The 18,297-nt window shown below is 41.9% G+C and overlaps 2 protein-coding genes and 1 long non-coding RNA gene across 3 annotated transcripts; 2 read left to right on the top strand and 1 right to left on the bottom strand.

The window, feature by feature from the left end:
- On the top strand, positions 3,406-5,685 carry LOC8071678 (pectate lyase). The gene is made up of 3 exons (XM_002453486.2): positions 3,406-3,942; positions 4,114-5,014; positions 5,091-5,685. The coding sequence occupies exons 1-3, from the start codon at positions 3,725-3,727 to the stop codon at positions 5,307-5,309; spliced, it is 1,338 nt and encodes a 445-aa protein (XP_002453531.1). The 5' UTR covers positions 3,406-3,724; the 3' UTR covers positions 5,310-5,685.
- LOC8082950 (tRNase Z TRZ1) lies at positions 5,695-8,012 on the bottom strand. The gene is made up of 6 exons (XM_021458548.1): positions 7,299-8,012; positions 7,121-7,216; positions 6,898-7,011; positions 6,626-6,694; positions 6,470-6,544; positions 5,695-5,999 (listed from the first exon to the last, which is right to left on the bottom strand). Exons 1-6 carry the CDS (start codon positions 7,959-7,961, stop codon positions 5,922-5,924), a joined length of 1,095 nt encoding a protein of 364 aa, XP_021314223.1. The 5' UTR covers positions 7,962-8,012; the 3' UTR covers positions 5,695-5,921.
- On the top strand, positions 14,202-14,821 carry LOC110434366. The gene is made up of 2 exons (XR_002451802.1): positions 14,202-14,323; positions 14,413-14,821. It is a non-coding gene; the product is annotated as an uncharacterized LOC110434366 (long non-coding RNA).

The raw sequence follows: 18,297 nt of genomic DNA, 5'->3' as shown, positions 1-18,297 counted from the left end.
AAATCGCGAGACGAATCTTTTGATCTTAGTTAGTTCATGATTGAATAATATTTGTCACAAATAAACGAAAGTGTTACAGTAGCAAAATCCAAAAAAATTTCACATCTAGACAAGACCTTACTCCCTCCGACCACCTCGTTTTACGGAATCAAACAGTTTAAACGTTAACTAAATTTGTATAAAAAAACTACTATCATTTATAATATAGAATACGTATCGTTAAATTAGTTATAGAATATATATTTATAAAAATTCATTTGGAGACATAAATACTAATATTAGTTACTATAAGTTTAATCAAATTTAAGTTACTTTGACTAGTATGAATTCTATAATTATATTCTTTTCTGGATAGATGAAATACATGTAAGTAGGATTGAAAAAAAGAATGCTTACAGAACACACTCAACGAAGTACAATTAATGAAGCTCAACACAAGAAAAACTCCGAAGCATCCACTACAGGTTTCGAAAGCACGACGTCGCTGTTGAGTGTCTTTTGCTCGTATCGAAATCGCTAAAGGTGTGGAGCATTCATTCTAAAAAATTCTGTTGGTTTCTCTCTTTCCACAAGTTTAAAAAGATGCATATCTCATTGAATTTTTTATTTTTCCTGTTTTGGCACTGGTGGGGAGCAAACGGTCAGCAGAAGTGGCTCCGCAATCCGAGCAAAAAATGGGTCCCACCTCCACATGTTTGTTCGCTTAAGTTTATTTGTCGAATCTCTCAGTTATTTAAAAGTTTTTTTCTCTTATAACAAATCAGCAAATAATACTTTCAGCCATGGTTTATCAACCAAGCAAATAATACTTTGAAGATTAACGTTAATGGAGCTTTAGGGCATGTTTGACACAACTCATAATAACTTCATGAGCTGTTATGAGCTTTTTTTTTTACCAAATACTATTTTCCAAAATAGTTTCATAAATGGAGCTATTTTTTCTTCTCCTTGCACAAAGATATGAGTTAATATAAAACTGAAAAGTAGCTTATCCTAATTCCCTCTCTCATTTCTTTCTTTCATCCATTCATATATTAAAACAGCTCAATTTTTACTTAAAAAGTTGCTCATGAAACTTTTTTTTTTAAAAAAAACTTCACGAATAAAGTTGAGTTGGCAGGGTCTTAATCTACCGTTCGGGTACCGCGGCTACGGGCGTGGTGATCAGGGATCATAATGGCTAGGTAAAATTGGCATCGTGGCGCTTTGCTCCGTTACTGTAGGGACACTAAAGTTGTTGCCTGTTGCGATGGAATTGCTCTTGCCGCACGGTGACCGGATGTTCCCATGGTATTAGAGACTGATTTTGTGGTGGTGGTTGTGAAGCCGAAAAGTAGTGTGATGGATCGATTGGTGGGCTGGTCCCTTGTTCGAGAAACGCAGATGAATATGGAAGATCTGTTTAGTTTGGTGATTATTAAGACTAGTAGGAGTCGGAACAATGTAGCGTCTTAGTTTGGTTGAGGCAAACTTTAGTGTCCCTAAACCCTAAACCCTAAACCCTTATTACTTGATTTTTAATAAAGTTTTTGTCTCACAAAAAGAAAAATTTTAACCAGTCAGCCGCTTGAATATGCAAGGTTAGAGGGAAATTCTCGCTAGCACTGTCTGAACAATTGTTTATAGCTGATCTTGCTAGTTCCGTTTGACAGCTTGTTAGCTGATCTTAGCTGGTTCTGTTTGCCAGCTAATTTCCCTAGACGTTATAACACAATTTTCATTCTACTCCTCCGTTCTAAATTATAAAACGTTTAAAATACATTGTTTTTGTTATGCACTTAGCTATATACTACGTCTAGATACATTTGCTCTACAAACTTGTGTGACGATTGTCATTTGCATGAAATGGCTCAGGGCAAGAAGGTCAAGCACCTATCCACAACAAGAAACGAGTCAAGTCCTGTCTTGAAACAAATATCATAGTCGACCCATAAAGTGCACTCACATCCTTTGCTATGTCATGGGTCCATGTTAGGTCATGGGCTTAAGTTAATTGCTCGTGAACCCTGTGTTGAGCCCATAGTGTTGGCATCGTGGACCACCACCCAGCCGTGGATCAGGCCACCCCATCATCGAGCCCATCAAGCAACCTCGCAGTGAACTTGGCCACGTCAAGCTCCTCCTCCCTTAAGTACTTCATATGTAACCGTACGACATGAGTAGTATTTGCTAGATCTGCATGTACTGGATGTCAACATGTAGAAGGCATACATGCATGGTAGATCAAATCACTCACTTGGAAGTGATGGGGGTGGTCCCGTGCCCCTAGTGTCTATGGACCAAACACCCTAGGAATTGGGATGGAACTGCTCTACTCTCGTTCACTCCTCAACCAAACACATCCTAAGTGCCTCACAATATTTCCATGGGAATCGATGTGGCCTCGTCATGGTTGGCACCGTCTTCTAGGGCCAAATTGCGTCAAAGCTGCCTCCCTTATAGAGTCGATGAGTCATTCATGGTCGAAGACGCGACCATGCGGCCACGCCCATCACTTGGTCCTACTGCAACAAGAATGCCAAACTGGGATCCTCCTCTTCGATTCACCGTGCATATCAAGATCTATCGAGGGTCGATGATAGTAGGTGAGAAGGAGGCAATGATGAGGGTGTCACACGGAGATCCTAACCGCATGTAGCCCTCTCGGTGGCAGAGAGATGTTTGAGTTGGGGGAGGCGACAGTGGGTGTCTTGCTTGGATTGGGGCACTCAAGATCCTAGCCCCATCTATATCCTAATGGGCGGTGGCGCCAGAGCATTTTAGGGAGGTAGTAGAGGGGAAGCCACTGAGGGGAGGGTGACAAAGTTGAGGCCATCATTCACGATGTGGGTGGCAGTGCCTCTCACACACACAGGGAGAGGTATACAATGGTTCACGAGTTTGGATAGTGAGTGAGAGGTGGCTAGGGTATCTCCCATCCTCTTTTATATAGTCTAAGGTCCATAGCAGACCGAGACAGGCTACATGCTAGTTAGCGGACTGACCTCAATTAATATAGGTGGATTTCTTAACGGGTTCTGTGATCCAAAACTGGTTCTCATTTTTAGATGATATTTTCTGTAAATCAAATGGGACAGGCTATGTCATAAATCGTTTCATGACTATCGGTGACCCGTTCAGTCCTTCATTGTGAGAAATGGACGACCAAAAAATGGTGGATCGGTTTTGTTATATCTATATGCAAGTTTGCCGAGGCGATGTTAACACTTTGAATGCAAATAAAATCAGTCGTAGCTTGCTAATCAAATTTGCTTGGGTCATGTCGGTAGCTAGTTTACATATGCTTTCGATCGAGTTCCAAGCAAAATTACATACCACTCCAGTGTCACATGCATCCCCTCTCTTTGGATATGACCAGAATAGAAAATAGTGGCGTACGTGCCTTCTCTCTTAGCGGTTCTACACGTGTACAAGCGAGAAAACTCCTCTCCATCATCAACCTTAGCTTGCGCCAAACACACAAAAACACCTACCTACTATAGCATTTCTTACTTGAGCGTGTGGCTCGCCTCTTGCCTCGCCTCGCCTTGTTTCTAATAATACCACGTCTCCCTCCTTATATTACCCTCTTCCCGCATCCACGCGAAAAATTGGGTTCTTCCTTTCTCGCTCTCGAAGCACCAATTCTACCACAACAAGAAGAACCCTGCTCAGCTCAGCTCTTTCCAAGAACACAGATGCATTTGTACCAATAATAATAAAGGTGAAATAAAGCCCCCTACAAATGGAGACGACGACGAAGCAGCTCCGGTGGAGCCGGCCCGGCTCCCTCCTCCTCGTCGCCGCCGCGTTCCTGGCTTCCGCCGCCCTGTCCACCGCCAACATCGCCGACTTCGACGAGCACTGGCAGAAGCGCAAGGAGCTCGCCGAGGCCTCGGTGAGGGAGACGTACAGGCCCGACCCCTACAACGTTACCAACAGCTTCAACGTCGCCGTGCACAGGCATGCACCCCACATCATCATCCTTTATTTCCTACCATTATATATATATATATATATATATATATATATATATATATATATATATATATATATATATATATATATATATTACTATTCATCCGTTTCGACATGTGTAATCTATATATATATTACACGCATGGATGGTTGCAGAGCAACCAGCCTCCGGCGTACGATGCGGGAGATGCCACGGAAGCACAAGAAGAAAGGGCCGTGCCGTGCGACGAACCCGATCGACAAGTGCTGGCGCTGCAAGAACGACTGGGCGACGGACCGTTTCCGTCTGGCCCGGTGCGCCAGGGGTTTCGGGCAGGCGACCACCGGCGGCCTCGGCGGTCCGATCTACATCGTGACGGATCCCAGCGACGGCGACGTGGTGAACCCTCGGCCGGGGACGCTCCGGTGGGGCGTGATCCAGCCAGGCCCGCTGTGGATCATCTTCGCCAAGTCGATGATCATCCAGCTCTCGCAGGAGCTGCTGGTGAGCAGCGACAAGACCATCGACGGGCGCGGCGCGCAGGTGCACATCGCCAACGGCGCCGGCATCACGGTGCAGCTGGCCCGGAACGTGATCATCCACAACCTGCACGTCCACGACGTGCTGCACTCCATGGGGGGCCTGATGCGCGACTCGCCGACGCACGTCGGGTCCCGGACCAAGGCCGACGGCGACGGCATCTCGCTGTTCCAGGCCACCAACGTGTGGATCGACCACATCTCCATGTCCAACTGCGAGGACGGGCTCATCGACGTGGTGCAGAGCTCCACGGGGATCACCATCTCCAACTGCCACTTCACCAACCACAACGACGTGATGCTGTTCGGCGCCAGCGACTCGTACCCGCAGGACCAGATGATGCAGATCACCGTCGCCTTCAACCACTTCGGCAGGGGGCTCGTGCAGAGGATGCCCAGGTGCCGATGGGGATTCTTCCACGTCGTCAACAACGACTACACGCACTGGCTCATGTACGCCATTGGCGGCGGCAAAGCTCCCACCATCATCAGCCAGGGAAACCGATACATTGCACCACCAAACATCGCCGCCAAAGTGGTACGTGCCTGGCGTGGCGTGGCGTGGCGTGCAGGGTTGCAAAGCACCGACGATGGATACTTTTTTTTCTTTGCAGATCACCAAGCACTACGCGGAAGAGGGGGAGTGGAAGAACTGGGTGTGGCACACGGAGGACGACCTGTTCATGAACGGAGCCATCTTCGAGCCGTCGGGAGGGGCGGTGCAGAGGCAGATCAACAGCAACGAGTGGGTGAAGCCCAAGCCAGGGACGTACGTGACAAGGCTCACGCGCTTCTCGGGCACATTGTCCTGCTGCATGAGCAAGCCGTGCTGATAGCTCGGCGTCGTCAGGCTCATAGCTTGAGGCGCAAGCAGCTGCCGCCATGGCCGACAATGCCGCGCCGGTCTGTGTTTCTTGCAACCAAAAAGGGTATAAACCCTCAATGGGAGGAAGCAAAGGACATCCACCTAGGATGGAGGGTAGCCAGCAGGTCGTCGTTTTGCTAATCTATGTTTGCCTTGCAAGTTTTTGTTTCGTGGAATTGTTACAGTTTACAGTTTGGTCATTTCCCAGAGGAACTAGGGATTCCGTTTATCCCACAGCTGTATTATCTGTATACATATACAGGTTGTATAACAGGAACCACCTCTGTCTGCGATTGGTTGAAAAAGACATAATAATATTAATATAATATTGTATTGTTTTGCAAGAGTTCTGCTTCAGGGTTTCTATTCACATTTCATTCGTTTATAATTTGATCTCATGAGTGAAGTTGTGATTTGAGTACCGACAAAACTAAACGAACCCCTCATGAATTTGCGAGATGGACGGTACAGTGACATCACACGAAGAGCAGACCAAAAGGATTCATACTTTTCATAGTGAAATTATCCAAAGACCTGATCCAAAAGTCTTCATTGCTCAACTCTGGCTCCACGTTTTTCTCTAGAAGAAGCCTTCCTTCAATGCATACACTCTGCTTCGGAAAGATGGTGGCAATCTGTTTATTGCTGCATCAATGTCCTGCAAGTAAACGGTGCAAATAATTTAGGTGGTTTAGCTGCAAAAAATGCAGAACAAATATAAGAAAATATCTCAGAGGAAGCAAACAAACTGACATGTTGTGATTGATTGTAGGAGAGTAGAAAAGAGATCGACATATTGTGCTTCATTATAAGTACAACAACTTCAAGAGTAGAAAAGAGATGCTTGTGTTGTGAACATGTGAAGTTATTTCAACTAAAAAATAGAACTGGTGGAAACTAAGCAACATAAATATGAGTTTTGTCAACTAAAAGTATTGAAAATGGGCTCGAATGTAACAATAAAGATTCTTTGTCCCAAACAAACTAGGGTAGATGATATAACCTTTTTGAGAAAGGAAAATAATATCTGCAATAGTAGTAATAGTAATAATTAACATGAAAACATTACTGAACTGCATATAGCATTTCGGCAGAGATAATTAAAGCAATGGTTATATATTAACTCACCTCAGCAGTATATCGAAGTGAAAAGTGATTCAGTAGAATAGCTTTGTTTTTAAGCTTGTCAGACAGACTCACTATCTGCATGCATTGTCAACATAAAGTTTAAGGTAAATATGAAGGGAGAATTTTAATAACTGAATGAACAGAGTTTGAAATAACCTCAGACAAGTGAATGTGCCCTCTTTCTCTTGCATCCTCAATTGATTTGGAGTCATCAATAAAAGTACTCTGAAATTGACAGAGGACATTGTAAATTAAACATAGGAACAGGTCAGAACCCAAAACAGGTAAAAAAACTGATAGAAGATGTAACATTCAGCACAGGACATATTACAAACTCTGACAAAGTAACCTCCCCTTTCTCAAGCTGAAGAGCAACAACAGGCCAACAACAAATTAATCACGAAGTGATAACCGATAAGAAGGCATACCTCGACCACAAGAATCTTTGCCTTCAACACATCTGCATTATCAGGATCAAGGATGAAATCTGACATTGTATCTCCAGAGAAAGCAATCTCAGGTGTTGACTCTACATTCGTAATCTGTGTGCCATGAATTGCTTGATAAGTGCATACCACATCAATAATTTTATACCACTAGATTGTACTCAAGTTTGATTTCAATATCCAACAGGCAACAGTGCAGACAGACCTCAACTCCAGACTTTTTGAGATTACTGAGCTCTTTCCCAGGGAGGCCAGCATACTCTTCCTTGAGCTTCTGCTTCACCTTGTATATCACATACCCCTACACTCACATCACACGGTTCAGTTCAAATTCCATGAAAGCATCATAAGGAGTTTGAAATCCCATTCGCATTCGCCCTCGCCTGGCTGGGTACGACGTGGTAGGTCCTGAACGGCCTGACGCTGAGGTCCTTGGTGAGCTGGTACTCCTCGCCGACCTCGAGCGGCACGAGCTTGTGGTCGAGGTCGGACTGGTCCATGGCGCGGTGCACGTCGAAGAGCCTCCGCACGAGGTCCGCGAGGCAGGCGGGGACGAAGACGGTGGGCGGGCGCATCCGCCTGCGGCCCCGCGTGGCGACGTACACTGGGAGGCCCCCGATGTGGTCCATGTGCGCGTGGGAGACGAAGAGGAAGTCCTGCGAGACGGCGAGCGGCGGGCACCGGCCGATGTCGAAGGCGAGGTTGAGGGAAGGGAACATGACGCAGGTCTCGTGCCCGGCGATGGAGATGCCCTCCACGTGGTAGCCCTCGATCTCCAGCCGCTGCTGCGTCGCCCTCGGCCGCCGCCCCGGGGCGGGTGTGGGAGCGGAGGTTGAAGTCGCCGCCGCTGACTCGTCCTCAGGCCCCGAAGAGGACGCAGACTGACCGCCCTTCGTCATGCCGCCGCCGCGGCCGCCGGCGAGGGGAGGGGGAGAGGTTTTGGTCGGAGGTGGCACTGTTTGGAGAAGCCCGAGGCGCGAATCTTCGGCTCCAACCGGTCGGAGCCGAGTCGTCCACCGACCACCCAACTCACGCGATGGCGGCATACTGAGCGCGGGATGGCCCAGGCCGAGGCCCACGAGCGTGCGATCCGTGCCGTTGCCGCCCGCGTGAGTTGCTCCTTTTTCTTTCAGCTGACGCCGAGCAAGACCTTGTTTAGTTGCAAAAAAAATTTGTAAAATGTGAACAGTAGTAATTTTGTTTGTATTTAGCAAATATTGTCCAATGATAGACTAACTAAGCTCAAAAAATTCGTCACGCAAATTACATGCAAACCGTGTAATTAGTTATCTTTTATACTTATATTTAATACTCCATGCACCTGCCGTAAAATTTGATGTGACGGGAAATCTGAAAAATTTTGCAAATTTTTTTGGAACTAAACAAGGCCCAACTTATTTTAGATGGTATATATAGATGTGACATTTTATAATATATTTTATGATGTTTTGTAATTTATTTTGTCATACTTATATAAGTATATATCTGATTTTTATGATATACTTTGTGATATTCACGCAATTTATATGTGATGTTCTATAATATATTTTGTGATATTCATGTAGTATGTATAGGATATTCTATGATATATGTATATATGTGATGCTCTATGATGTATTTTAGGATATTCAAGTAGTATAAATAGAATTTTTTTCATGATTATCTTGGGATGCTTATGAGATATGTTCTATGGTGCATTTAGATTATTTGTAAATAGTATCCATGTGATATTTGTTTAAAACTTTTCTATATTGCGTTGTTTTTCTTTTTTCCTTATGATTTTTTTATCTTTTACTTTTTTCTCTATTCATGTTATTCTTTAGTTTTATTTTGGAATGTTTATGTAATAATAAAATGTGATATTCCATAATTATGCGTGCGGTGTTTATAATATATGCGATGTTCTCTGATGTATTTTTGTGATGTTCACATTTTATGAATAAGATATTCTATGATTATCTTTGAATATTCACATAATAATATTGAGATGTTCTATGGTATATTTTACGTTGTTCTAGTAGTAGTCCTATGTCTCTTTTATTATGCTCTTTTTAGGTGATTTTCTGTATTATATTCTTCTTCTACTTATTTACTTTTGATCATTATTTACTTTTTTTTTTCATATTTCCATTTTATTTCACTTCTATTGGTACATGATTCTTTTCTTTGTCTTCTCCTTTTTTTGATTTATTTTCTCGTTACTTAACCTTTTTTTTCTACATTTCATGAAATGTCATGTGGTGTATTTTAGTGTAGTGGACTTTAGATGGTCCGATGTATTTAATAAAAAAACTATTTCCCAACTATCACAAACAATTATATGTTGTAGTGGTGGAGAGTAACATCTTTGAATCAATAGCACTTGTGTTGAAATCTTGTCATGGACTATTTTTCTATATTTATCATTTGTTATTTATGATTTTATATGTTTGTATTTTTCGGTTAAGACATTATTAAATCATCATAAAATCTGATGGCGTGGGTTCTTTTTTCTTTTAATTTTTATCCTGATTGACCTCGTAACTGTATTAGGTTTCGACTCTCTGATTTAATCTAGGTTGTTAGATCATTATAAAATTTAATGATGAAGACTCTTTTATCTTTTTTCAATTATAATCTTATTACGGTCGAATTAGGCATCAATTATTTGGTTTAATCTAAGCCATTAGAGCACTATAAAATCTAGCTGCGTAGTTTTCCCCCCAAAATATCATAAAACTGATTGGATTCCCACGGGATGTAATACTATACTATTTGTTATGTTTTAAGAAAACAGTTGAGATTATTTTCAAAATAAAAGATGCTAAACTATTAGAGATTCAACAATTTATGAGGTTGATGATAGGGGACTTTTTGTTTGTTTCTTTCTTTGTGTTCAAACAGATCACAACGCTCAACGATGGACTCATATAAGAGGTTGCATGATTGATGGTGTGGAGTTTTCCCCTTTTCTACCGATTACCATAAATAATTTTCATAGCAAATTTAACTATCTATTTGAATTGGTATAGATTCTTTATTTAGAGGTGTTTTATTAATTACTTTGCTATTTAATTATATGAAAATCAAACTACAAAGTTTTCATGAATCTAGTTTTAAATTTAGTTATGCGCTATAGTATATTTGATGGACTTTTTGGATTAATGTAGACCGTTAGATTATCACATCAAATAATGCATTTTTTATTAATATTGTAACTTCTAGTCTGTTTTGGTAAATGTGGTGGCCTTTCTTGAATAATGTGGTATCTATACCTTATTTAATCTATACCTATTAATAAAGAGATAAAATTTTAAACTCTTTTTTGGTCCATCTTTCTTTTTGTCTGTTTTCCCCTATCTATATACTGTTGATAAGGAAACCAGGACAAAGTTGTTTATTTGATAGATAGTTCAAATAGAAGATCGTCGCTGCATGCCAGAGTCCATATAAAAAAGAAAATACAGAGGCAAGCAGGAAACCAAGACAGAGTTGTTATCCGATAAGAAGTCCAAATAGAAGATCGTCGCTACATGCCAGAGTCCATATAAAAAAAGGATATACGAAGGCAAGCAACTTAGCGTCAAGTGCAGGACGGCAGGGGCGGAGGCTCATGGAGGCAAAACTGAGCCTCCGCCCCCTTCCTTTATGACATCATTACTTTAGGTAGTGTATAATCCTAGTTTTGGTAGCCTATAAAACATTTGTAGCTTTTGCAGTTCGCTAATACAACATTAGTTCTTGCAACCAGCCCCTCATTGCTTTTGATCCACCCTCCGCCACTGCAGGACGACTTCGTATTGAACCCTTAAATTTTCTTTAATTATTAATAAATAAATATTTTGACCACAAAATATTAATATAGTTTTGATAAGAAATAAAATTTATTTTTATGAATCCATATAAAAAGGAAATACAGAGTCAAGCAACTTAGCATCAAGCTTCATAGGGATTGAACTCTTAACTTTTCTTTAATTAATAATAAATAAATATTTTGACCACTAAGTGTTAATATATTTTTGATAAGGAATAAGATTTATTTTTATTAGAATATGATCCAACTAATCAATCCGTAAACTAAAATTTTAAGTAGTTCCAATTTAACCAAAATAAATCTATCTCTAAGCCATATGTATATAATAATGTGATTTTCGATGTGGGCTACTAGAAGAAAATTGAGAGAGATCTCTATTAAAGTCATGAATGAACATACCAATCCTCGCTACAAAACCCATTACCAACTTTGATAAGATAATAGAATTACATATTTTTATAGGTCTTCAATAAAAATCACGTACGTAGAGATGTAAGTCTACCAACACAATGATAGTACAAAAATTAAAATTATAATATATTTATGACTAAATAGTTTTATGCCTTACAACGAAAGAAAAAATATCTATCAAAATTATATTTTTGATTTAAAACAGATTTAACAGGATACTATCATATTATTGCTAATATTAATTTATAACGTACTCCGTAGACGTCATGATTATTATTCTAAATTTTAATGGGAAGGGTACAAACAAATAAGTATAAGTATATAACATTCTCATTTTCCTTTAAGGTTTAATAGGTCTTTTTTCTCCTGTTGTAACGCAGAGGCATATTTAATAGTTTAATAATAAAGAGATAAAATTTCAACCAATTTTTTGGTTCCTCCTATTTCTTAGCCATACGATTTAGCCAAATGGATGGTTCTCATTCTTTCCAAGCGCCATAAAATTCCTGAAACAAAACCAGGAGAGACAACCAACGAGACAAAACAAAAACTCAAGCACACATTCCTTCAGGGTCTACACAATCAGATTGGTTCTTCGACTCCAATATACAATACATCAACAGAAACGGTAAGCCTAGCGTCCGGACGTCCGGCCCCAGGCTTGTGTCCGGATGCGGCTCCCGCTCGTAAACCCGTCGTAATTGAATCAAAATAGAATAGAGTCCGTTACACCCTACACACACAGGAGACCGCGCACCCACGCGCCTACGCCCCCTGCTCCCAACCGTGACTACGTAACGCCCTTGGTCCAGCGTCGATCCTAGTCCGGAGGCAGCATCTGTCTATACGGAGCTCCCTCGCTTGTGCCCAATGCACACAACTCCCTCGTCCTGCGCCAATGGCCCAATGCTCGTTCGTATGGATGCCCTGCCGGCTCTTGGAGAGATGATGGAGCAGAAGGTGGGAGGAGGAGACATGCAACACTCGACCTATTTTTAAAACATTCAAATACAACGATTGCAACATATGTCTGAAGGTAGTTGAAACACTTGAAACATGCTTTTAGAACACTTGAAAAACACCCCTAAAATACACTTGAGAACCAACATCGAGATAAACACAACTGCAACATGCGTCCCAAAGCACAGATGAAACATACATCTGAAACATTTGAAACAAATCAAAACATACTATTGCAACATGTGCGGACATCCCAGATCTACTTTTGCAACATCCATATGATTCAACTGTAACATACCTCTGAAACGTCTAAAACAATTGAAAGATACAATTGCAACATAAAAAGAGGAGAGAAAAGAGACTGGTGTGGGGACGCCATGGCCGCCAGATCTGAGGCGCTGGGAGCCGCCGGTGTGTGGGGGAAGGAGCCGCATGGTGGGGAGGAGGATGTTGTGGTGGAAAAGGCTCGCGACCACCATACAGTAGGGGGAGAGGACGCCATGGAGGCCGCTAGACTTGAGGAAAGACACATGTGGAGGAAGGGGTGGCTAGATCCATGGAGGGGAGGGGGGAGGACGATGTTTTGGTGGGAAAGGCTCGCGACCGCCATACAGTAGGGGGAGAGGACGCCATGGAGGCCGCCAGACTTGAGGGAAGGCACATCCGGAGAAGGGGTGGCTAGATCCATGGAGGGAAGGGGGGAGGAGGCTTGCTTGAGCTACCATAGAGTTGGGGAGTGGCTGCCATGGAGTGGGAAGAGAGGAGGGCGACTGCAGCGGAAGGGGTTGCAAGAGTGAGCGGTGAAGGAAGGATAAGGTGGAGTATGGGAGGTGGCGTTCGGCACGGATGAGGTGGGTCGGGGTCGAGCAGATCGGATCCGTCCATCCGTCCGGACGTTTGATGTGTATCATTACCGCAACAGAAAACACATCAAGGAGAAGCATCATCTTCTAGCTAGATTCCTATAACTATGTTCTTTGTCAAGCATCAACTAAAGAAACATTTGAGCACTTGTTTCTTGGCTGTCAGTTTGCGAAAAATTGCTAGAATCTGATTGATATTGCATTTCGGACAGACCAAAACATTATTGTGGCAGTTGATCAGATCATAGTCCAATCACACCCTGCTTTTTTCACGGTGGCCACAATAATATTGACGTGCTGGGAAATTTGGACCGATCGAAATTATTTTATCTTTAAGGGAGTACAGCCAAACATTTCTACGGCTAAAGCTATGTTTGCAAAGGAAATGAAGATCCTCTCTGTAAGGGCAAGGACCAGGTTTTCTCATACATTTGATTATGGATGCAGAATCTGTTGTAATTGCTCTTTTTTCCCTTATCTTTTTTCCTTTATTTCTTTGTTTCTTTGCTTTTCTGTTCTTTCCCTGTTACTTGTACCTTCGGTTTGTTTAATGAATCGACTGTGTAGGGCCTTTTTGCTCCTCCAATTTCTTCCAAAAAAAAAAATCGGCTCCAAATGTCTGTGGTTTAGGATCTGTCGAGTCGGTAGGAACTCATGAATATCTTGCCCTTGAACTTTCAGCTTCCAGGATCTTCTTCCAGGCATGTTCACCTGAAGCACTCGCCGCATTCACGTCGTTTCCTCTGATTCTCGCTGTGTCGAGTATTCTGTAGGCCGACCTAATGGAGTAAATTCCATGCTTCTCATGCTCCCAAGCTCACACATCTTCATACTGTTGCTTGATAACGTCCTCATTCCACTACCCACTCGCCGATAACACATCAGAGATCGTCGTCACATCATGCCCATGCCCATGCCCATCAGTATTAATTTCGTTGCTTTTTGATACCGCACTTAGATGCTAATACTAAATTATATGATAGCACGTTATGTAGAGTCAAAGAGTCCTTTAATTTTGAGGAAGAAATTTCTATAGGCGGGAAATCAGATGATGCACCAATTGTGTTTCCAGGCACGGGCATGCAAGCACGCATTGCGTGACGATCCCCACACCATTCATGGAGATTGCTGGAACCACCAGCTGGGCACTAACTGACTTGCTTTTGCTTACAGTTGTATCTATCTTGCTGATCCATGTATAAATTGCTCAAGGGCCAGAGCCTATTTCAATGTACTCAACTGTTCATCGATATATATATCGCCATATCTCGGACGAGAGTTTAATTAATTTGTAGAATCGTCGTCGTCGATATGAATGCCAGCAAGATGACTCCGATTCTGTTCGCCATACTCTTGGCATGCCTCGCCTTCTCTGCAAACTGTACGGTCGCCGAGTGCAGACACGTACATTACATTTATATCCTCAGTCTTTCTCTATCATCTTTTACCTCTGATTATTGGAAACCCTAGCTTCCGGTGCAGGCGAACGTGGTGACGAGGAGAGACCAGCGGCAACAGCTGGTCACCGGCGGTGGCAGCCAAACGGCGACACGACGATGATGGGGAGGAGCAGCAGCACGACGATGGACATGGTGGCGGGCAGGTGCGAGAGGAGTGTATGCGAGGGCAGCCCCTGTTACTGCTGCCCATCGCAGGCCACTAGGCCTTGCTTCTTGGAGCTGGATGCTTGCTTGAGAGTCTGCACCTAAAACCTTGTGACTATTGACAAGACGAGATCAGAACACATGAACAAGTATCACGCCGTGAAGTTTCTCCATCTATAAACAGATTAAAAAAATTCCATATCTGTAAGCACATCATGCTAATGCATCTATATACCTACAAAAATTTGTGCAATAGATCGATTAATGTGTTTACATATAATGGATGTAACTACACTAGAAGGCGAGATAATGCTTGTCTCTTACACGTAATACTAATCGATTCATGCTATTCACTTGAATTAGGACCAGCCTCTTTATAGATAAATGAATTAAAATCAGCTACAAACTTCATTATTGCAATTTAAACGTGGTAAAATTAACACTAACCATAAGTTAGGCCAGTTTAGTGGAGGTTTCATGTTCTAATTTTCAATTCTCCAGTGTTAAAAATAGTATAGATAAGTTTCATCTCCATAAAACTTATTTCATTCCATAAAACTTTTATTATCTGTCTTTTCTTCTATACTATATGGGCGTGTTTGGGGTTGCTCCATGAACTCTACTCCATAAATTCTACCTTGAAGTAGCTCCATAAAATACCTAGAGTTTGTGGAGCACCTCTTTAGATGTACTCACAAGTCCACCTTTTTTTGAGCAAAGTACGTAGTGCTAAATATGTTTGGCTAAAGAAACATGAAGTAGAGCCGAAAAACATGGAGTAAACTAGTCTCAAACACCCCATCTCAATTTATTTAATATCCATGAAACTTCTGCTAAGACTAGCTAGACTTATAAAACAGTAATGCCAACTCTTTTTTTGAGACAAAACCTTAATGTGTTTGAACAACCATGCACTACCTACTGTTTACTTTTATAATATCCAAAAATACTAACACAAAGAACTATGATCATCGTAGGACAGTTTTTTTTTAAAAAAAATTGACGAATCCTTCTCCAAAATGTTATGTATATATTCTAGGAAGAGAGTATATTGTGATGGCAAACTAGTGATGCTATAATATACAGGAAACATGGCGATGCATGCCTTATAACAGAACATATAACTTGTGTTGTTTATTTATTATGTCTAGAAATTGGGCTCTGTAGAGTCGCTGCTGGACGTACGCGATGATAACTTTTATGAGCGTGGATCGTGAGTTTTGGTCACACACAGATAATAATAATTAAACTAGGAAAGAAATTCTTATCTCTAATTCATCGCTACTTTTAGTAAAATCAGTCAGGACTCTTATATGCTCGGGAGAGTGAAGGGGGAGAGACTGACTTTACTAAACTATTCAGTATTTCATGAATAGTCTAAACTATTATATTGAACATAATTCAGTATCTTTCAGTAGCCGTATTTTAGTACTATTCAGTATTTCATGGTCCTAGGTGTAGCATTGAGTGATACTGAATATTATTCTACACCACAAGCCAAAATTGACTTGAAAAAAATACCGAGTACTACTGAACTGTATTCAGTATCACTCAATGCTACACCTAGGACCATAAAATACTGAATAGTACTGAAATACAACTACTGAAAAGATACTGAATTATGTTCAGTATAATAGTTTAGTATAGAATAGTATTATAGGGAGAGTATATTCAGTAGCTAGCTACAAAATAAGTTATTCTGTAGCCACCTCTATTTACGATAATTTTATATACTAATTTACTATAATATGTATATATATTTACGATAGTTTGGTTAACACATGGAGATATTTACCGTAATGCTATAGTAAACCACTTAGTAAGGAGTTACTATAATCTTGTAAATTAATATAGTAATTATCATAACTCAAAGTGGCTACAAAATAAGTTATTTTGTATATATATATATATATATATATATATATATATATAAAAGTGCTATTCTACACCGAACTGTTATACTGAGCAAAATTCAATATCGCTGTTGACGGTCCTTAATGCTCACATTTAACCATCAACTAATCATGGAAAAGGATCCAAATACAACCAACACCCAGACTTAGGGTTTTATCTGACAGAATTCCACGAGTCTTGGTGTTTGTCTATTTCTGCAGGGGGTTATCAGAAAATATGGAGGAAAGGCCCACACGTCGGGTTTACATAGAGGTATTAACGTGCTGCACAATTTTCTATCATCTAAAAGACTCTAGAAGCCACGGGAACGAACGAGAAGGCGATCGGGCCCGGGGGCAGGGCGCCCGCCCTGAGTTAGAGTCCAATCAGGACCCGTTTCGTGGATCGTGCTCCACCGACCTAAAGGATCAAGGAAAACCGTGCGATTAATGTCGGTTTGATCCGACGGCCCAGATTCATCTGAAAAGACTATATAAGCAAGGCCCCCTAGCCCCTGGATATCATACCTCTTCTACAGAATCAAAGCTAGGGTTTTAATTCTTCATCCAAGTAGAGAGGATCCCTCTAGTTCATTGTAACACCCTAAAATTTGTTCCTTTATGAAATAGGTGAAAATGATTTAATTTTGTATTTTTGTGTTCATGAAATATAGAGAGATAATATTTTTCATTAAATTAAAATGTATCATAGGACTTAGCAACATTTTTGTGCACTCATGCCTCTACATTTTAGTTATTGTGCTGAGTGGTTTTATTAAAATTCAAACATAATTCAAAGTGATTTTTAAAACGGTTTGGAAAATGGCTTTGGAATAAAAGAAATGGAAATAGAAAATAAAAAGACAAAACCCCTCCTCTCCCTCTTCCTGGCCTGATGGCCCAAATCCCCTCTCCCCACTCGCGGCCCGCTAGTGCACCTCTCCTCCTTCTGCTTTCCGGCCCAAACCAGCGCACACGGCCCACTCTCCTCCCCAGCCCAATGACCAGCAGCAGCGGCGCACCCTTTCCCCTCTTCTTTCCTTTCGCTGACACCCCGGGCCCACGCGTCAGCGTCACCTCCTTCTTTCCTTCTTCTCCCTCGCGTAGCCAAGCCGGAGACGAACTCCATGGCCACCGAATCCCGATTCTCCCGGGATTTGGCGTGTGGAGATCGAAACCGCCCTATAAAGGCTCTAAGACCCCGCCGCGACCCCCTTTTGCTTAAGAGCACGCTTTAACCGAGCCCTAGCCGCCGTTTGCATTGCGTTTTGGATCTCATTGGAGTCTCCGTCCGCCACCCGTGTGAACCGCCCAACTCCGAGCTCTTCCCGGCCTCGAAAACCCCCTGAGCGAGTTCGTCTTGACCTCCTCTCTCCGCTGGTGGTTTCCTTTCATCCAGAGAAGCTTGGAATCGTGAAACTGGTGTCTCCGGTGAGCTCCTAGGTGGCGGCCATGGCGTCCGCCGTGCCCGACCTCACCGTCGGCGACCGGAGCCTCCTGGAATCGCTGTGAGCCGTCGGATCCCAAGTCAACGCGCGAGATTAGAAAATACCGTTTCGCTGGCATTTTTCTTAAGGAGTCCCTGCGATTTCCAGGTTTCAAACCCATAGTCCAACACGCCTTCTTACTTTTCGTTTTCTGACTTTGAAAGCGTATTTCATGTCAGGTTGTTTCAAAAATACGTTTTCCAGTAATTACAAGTTTGCCACTGAAACTGTTTTGCTCGTAAAATATTCGTTTTAACTTCGTTTTTATCCATTCAAATTTCGTTAGATTCGTATTTACGAGCTCTACATGTTAGAAGTATTTATTCTCTATTTTGATACATTTTAATTTTGCAGTAACATTTAATTAATTAT

This window comes from Sorghum bicolor, chromosome 4 (genome assembly GCF_000003195.3).
Source record: "Sorghum bicolor cultivar BTx623 chromosome 4, Sorghum_bicolor_NCBIv3, whole genome shotgun sequence".
Taxonomy (NCBI): Eukaryota; Viridiplantae; Streptophyta; class Magnoliopsida; order Poales; family Poaceae; genus Sorghum; species Sorghum bicolor.
Note: the sequence above shows the minus strand (reverse complement) of the source record. Positions and strands in the feature narration are given on the sequence as shown.

Excerpts from the sequence above, each read along its gene's own strand:
- LOC8071678 (XM_002453486.2), top strand. The coding sequence starts at position 3,725 with ATGGAGACGACGACGAAGCAGCTCCGGTGGAGCCGGCCCGGCTCCCTC. Across the intron at positions 3,943-4,113 it reads TTCAACGTCGCCGTGCACAG|AGCAACCAGCCTCCGGCGTA; the intron begins GCATGCACCCCA and ends GGATGGTTGCAG. Across the intron at positions 5,015-5,090 it reads CAAACATCGCCGCCAAAGTG|ATCACCAAGCACTACGCGGA; the intron begins GTACGTGCCTGG and ends TTTTCTTTGCAG.
- LOC8082950 (XM_021458548.1), bottom strand. The coding sequence starts at position 7,961 with ATGCCGCCATCGCGTGAGTTGGGTGGTCGGTGGACGACTCGGCTCCGA. Across the intron at positions 7,012-7,120 it reads TCAAAAAGTCTGGAGTTGAG|ATTACGAATGTAGAGTCAAC; the intron begins GTCTGTCTGCAC and ends CATGGCACACAG. Across the intron at positions 6,000-6,469 it reads CACTTCGATATACTGCTGAG|GACATTGATGCAGCAATAAA; the intron begins GTGAGTTAATAT and ends GTTTACTTGCAG.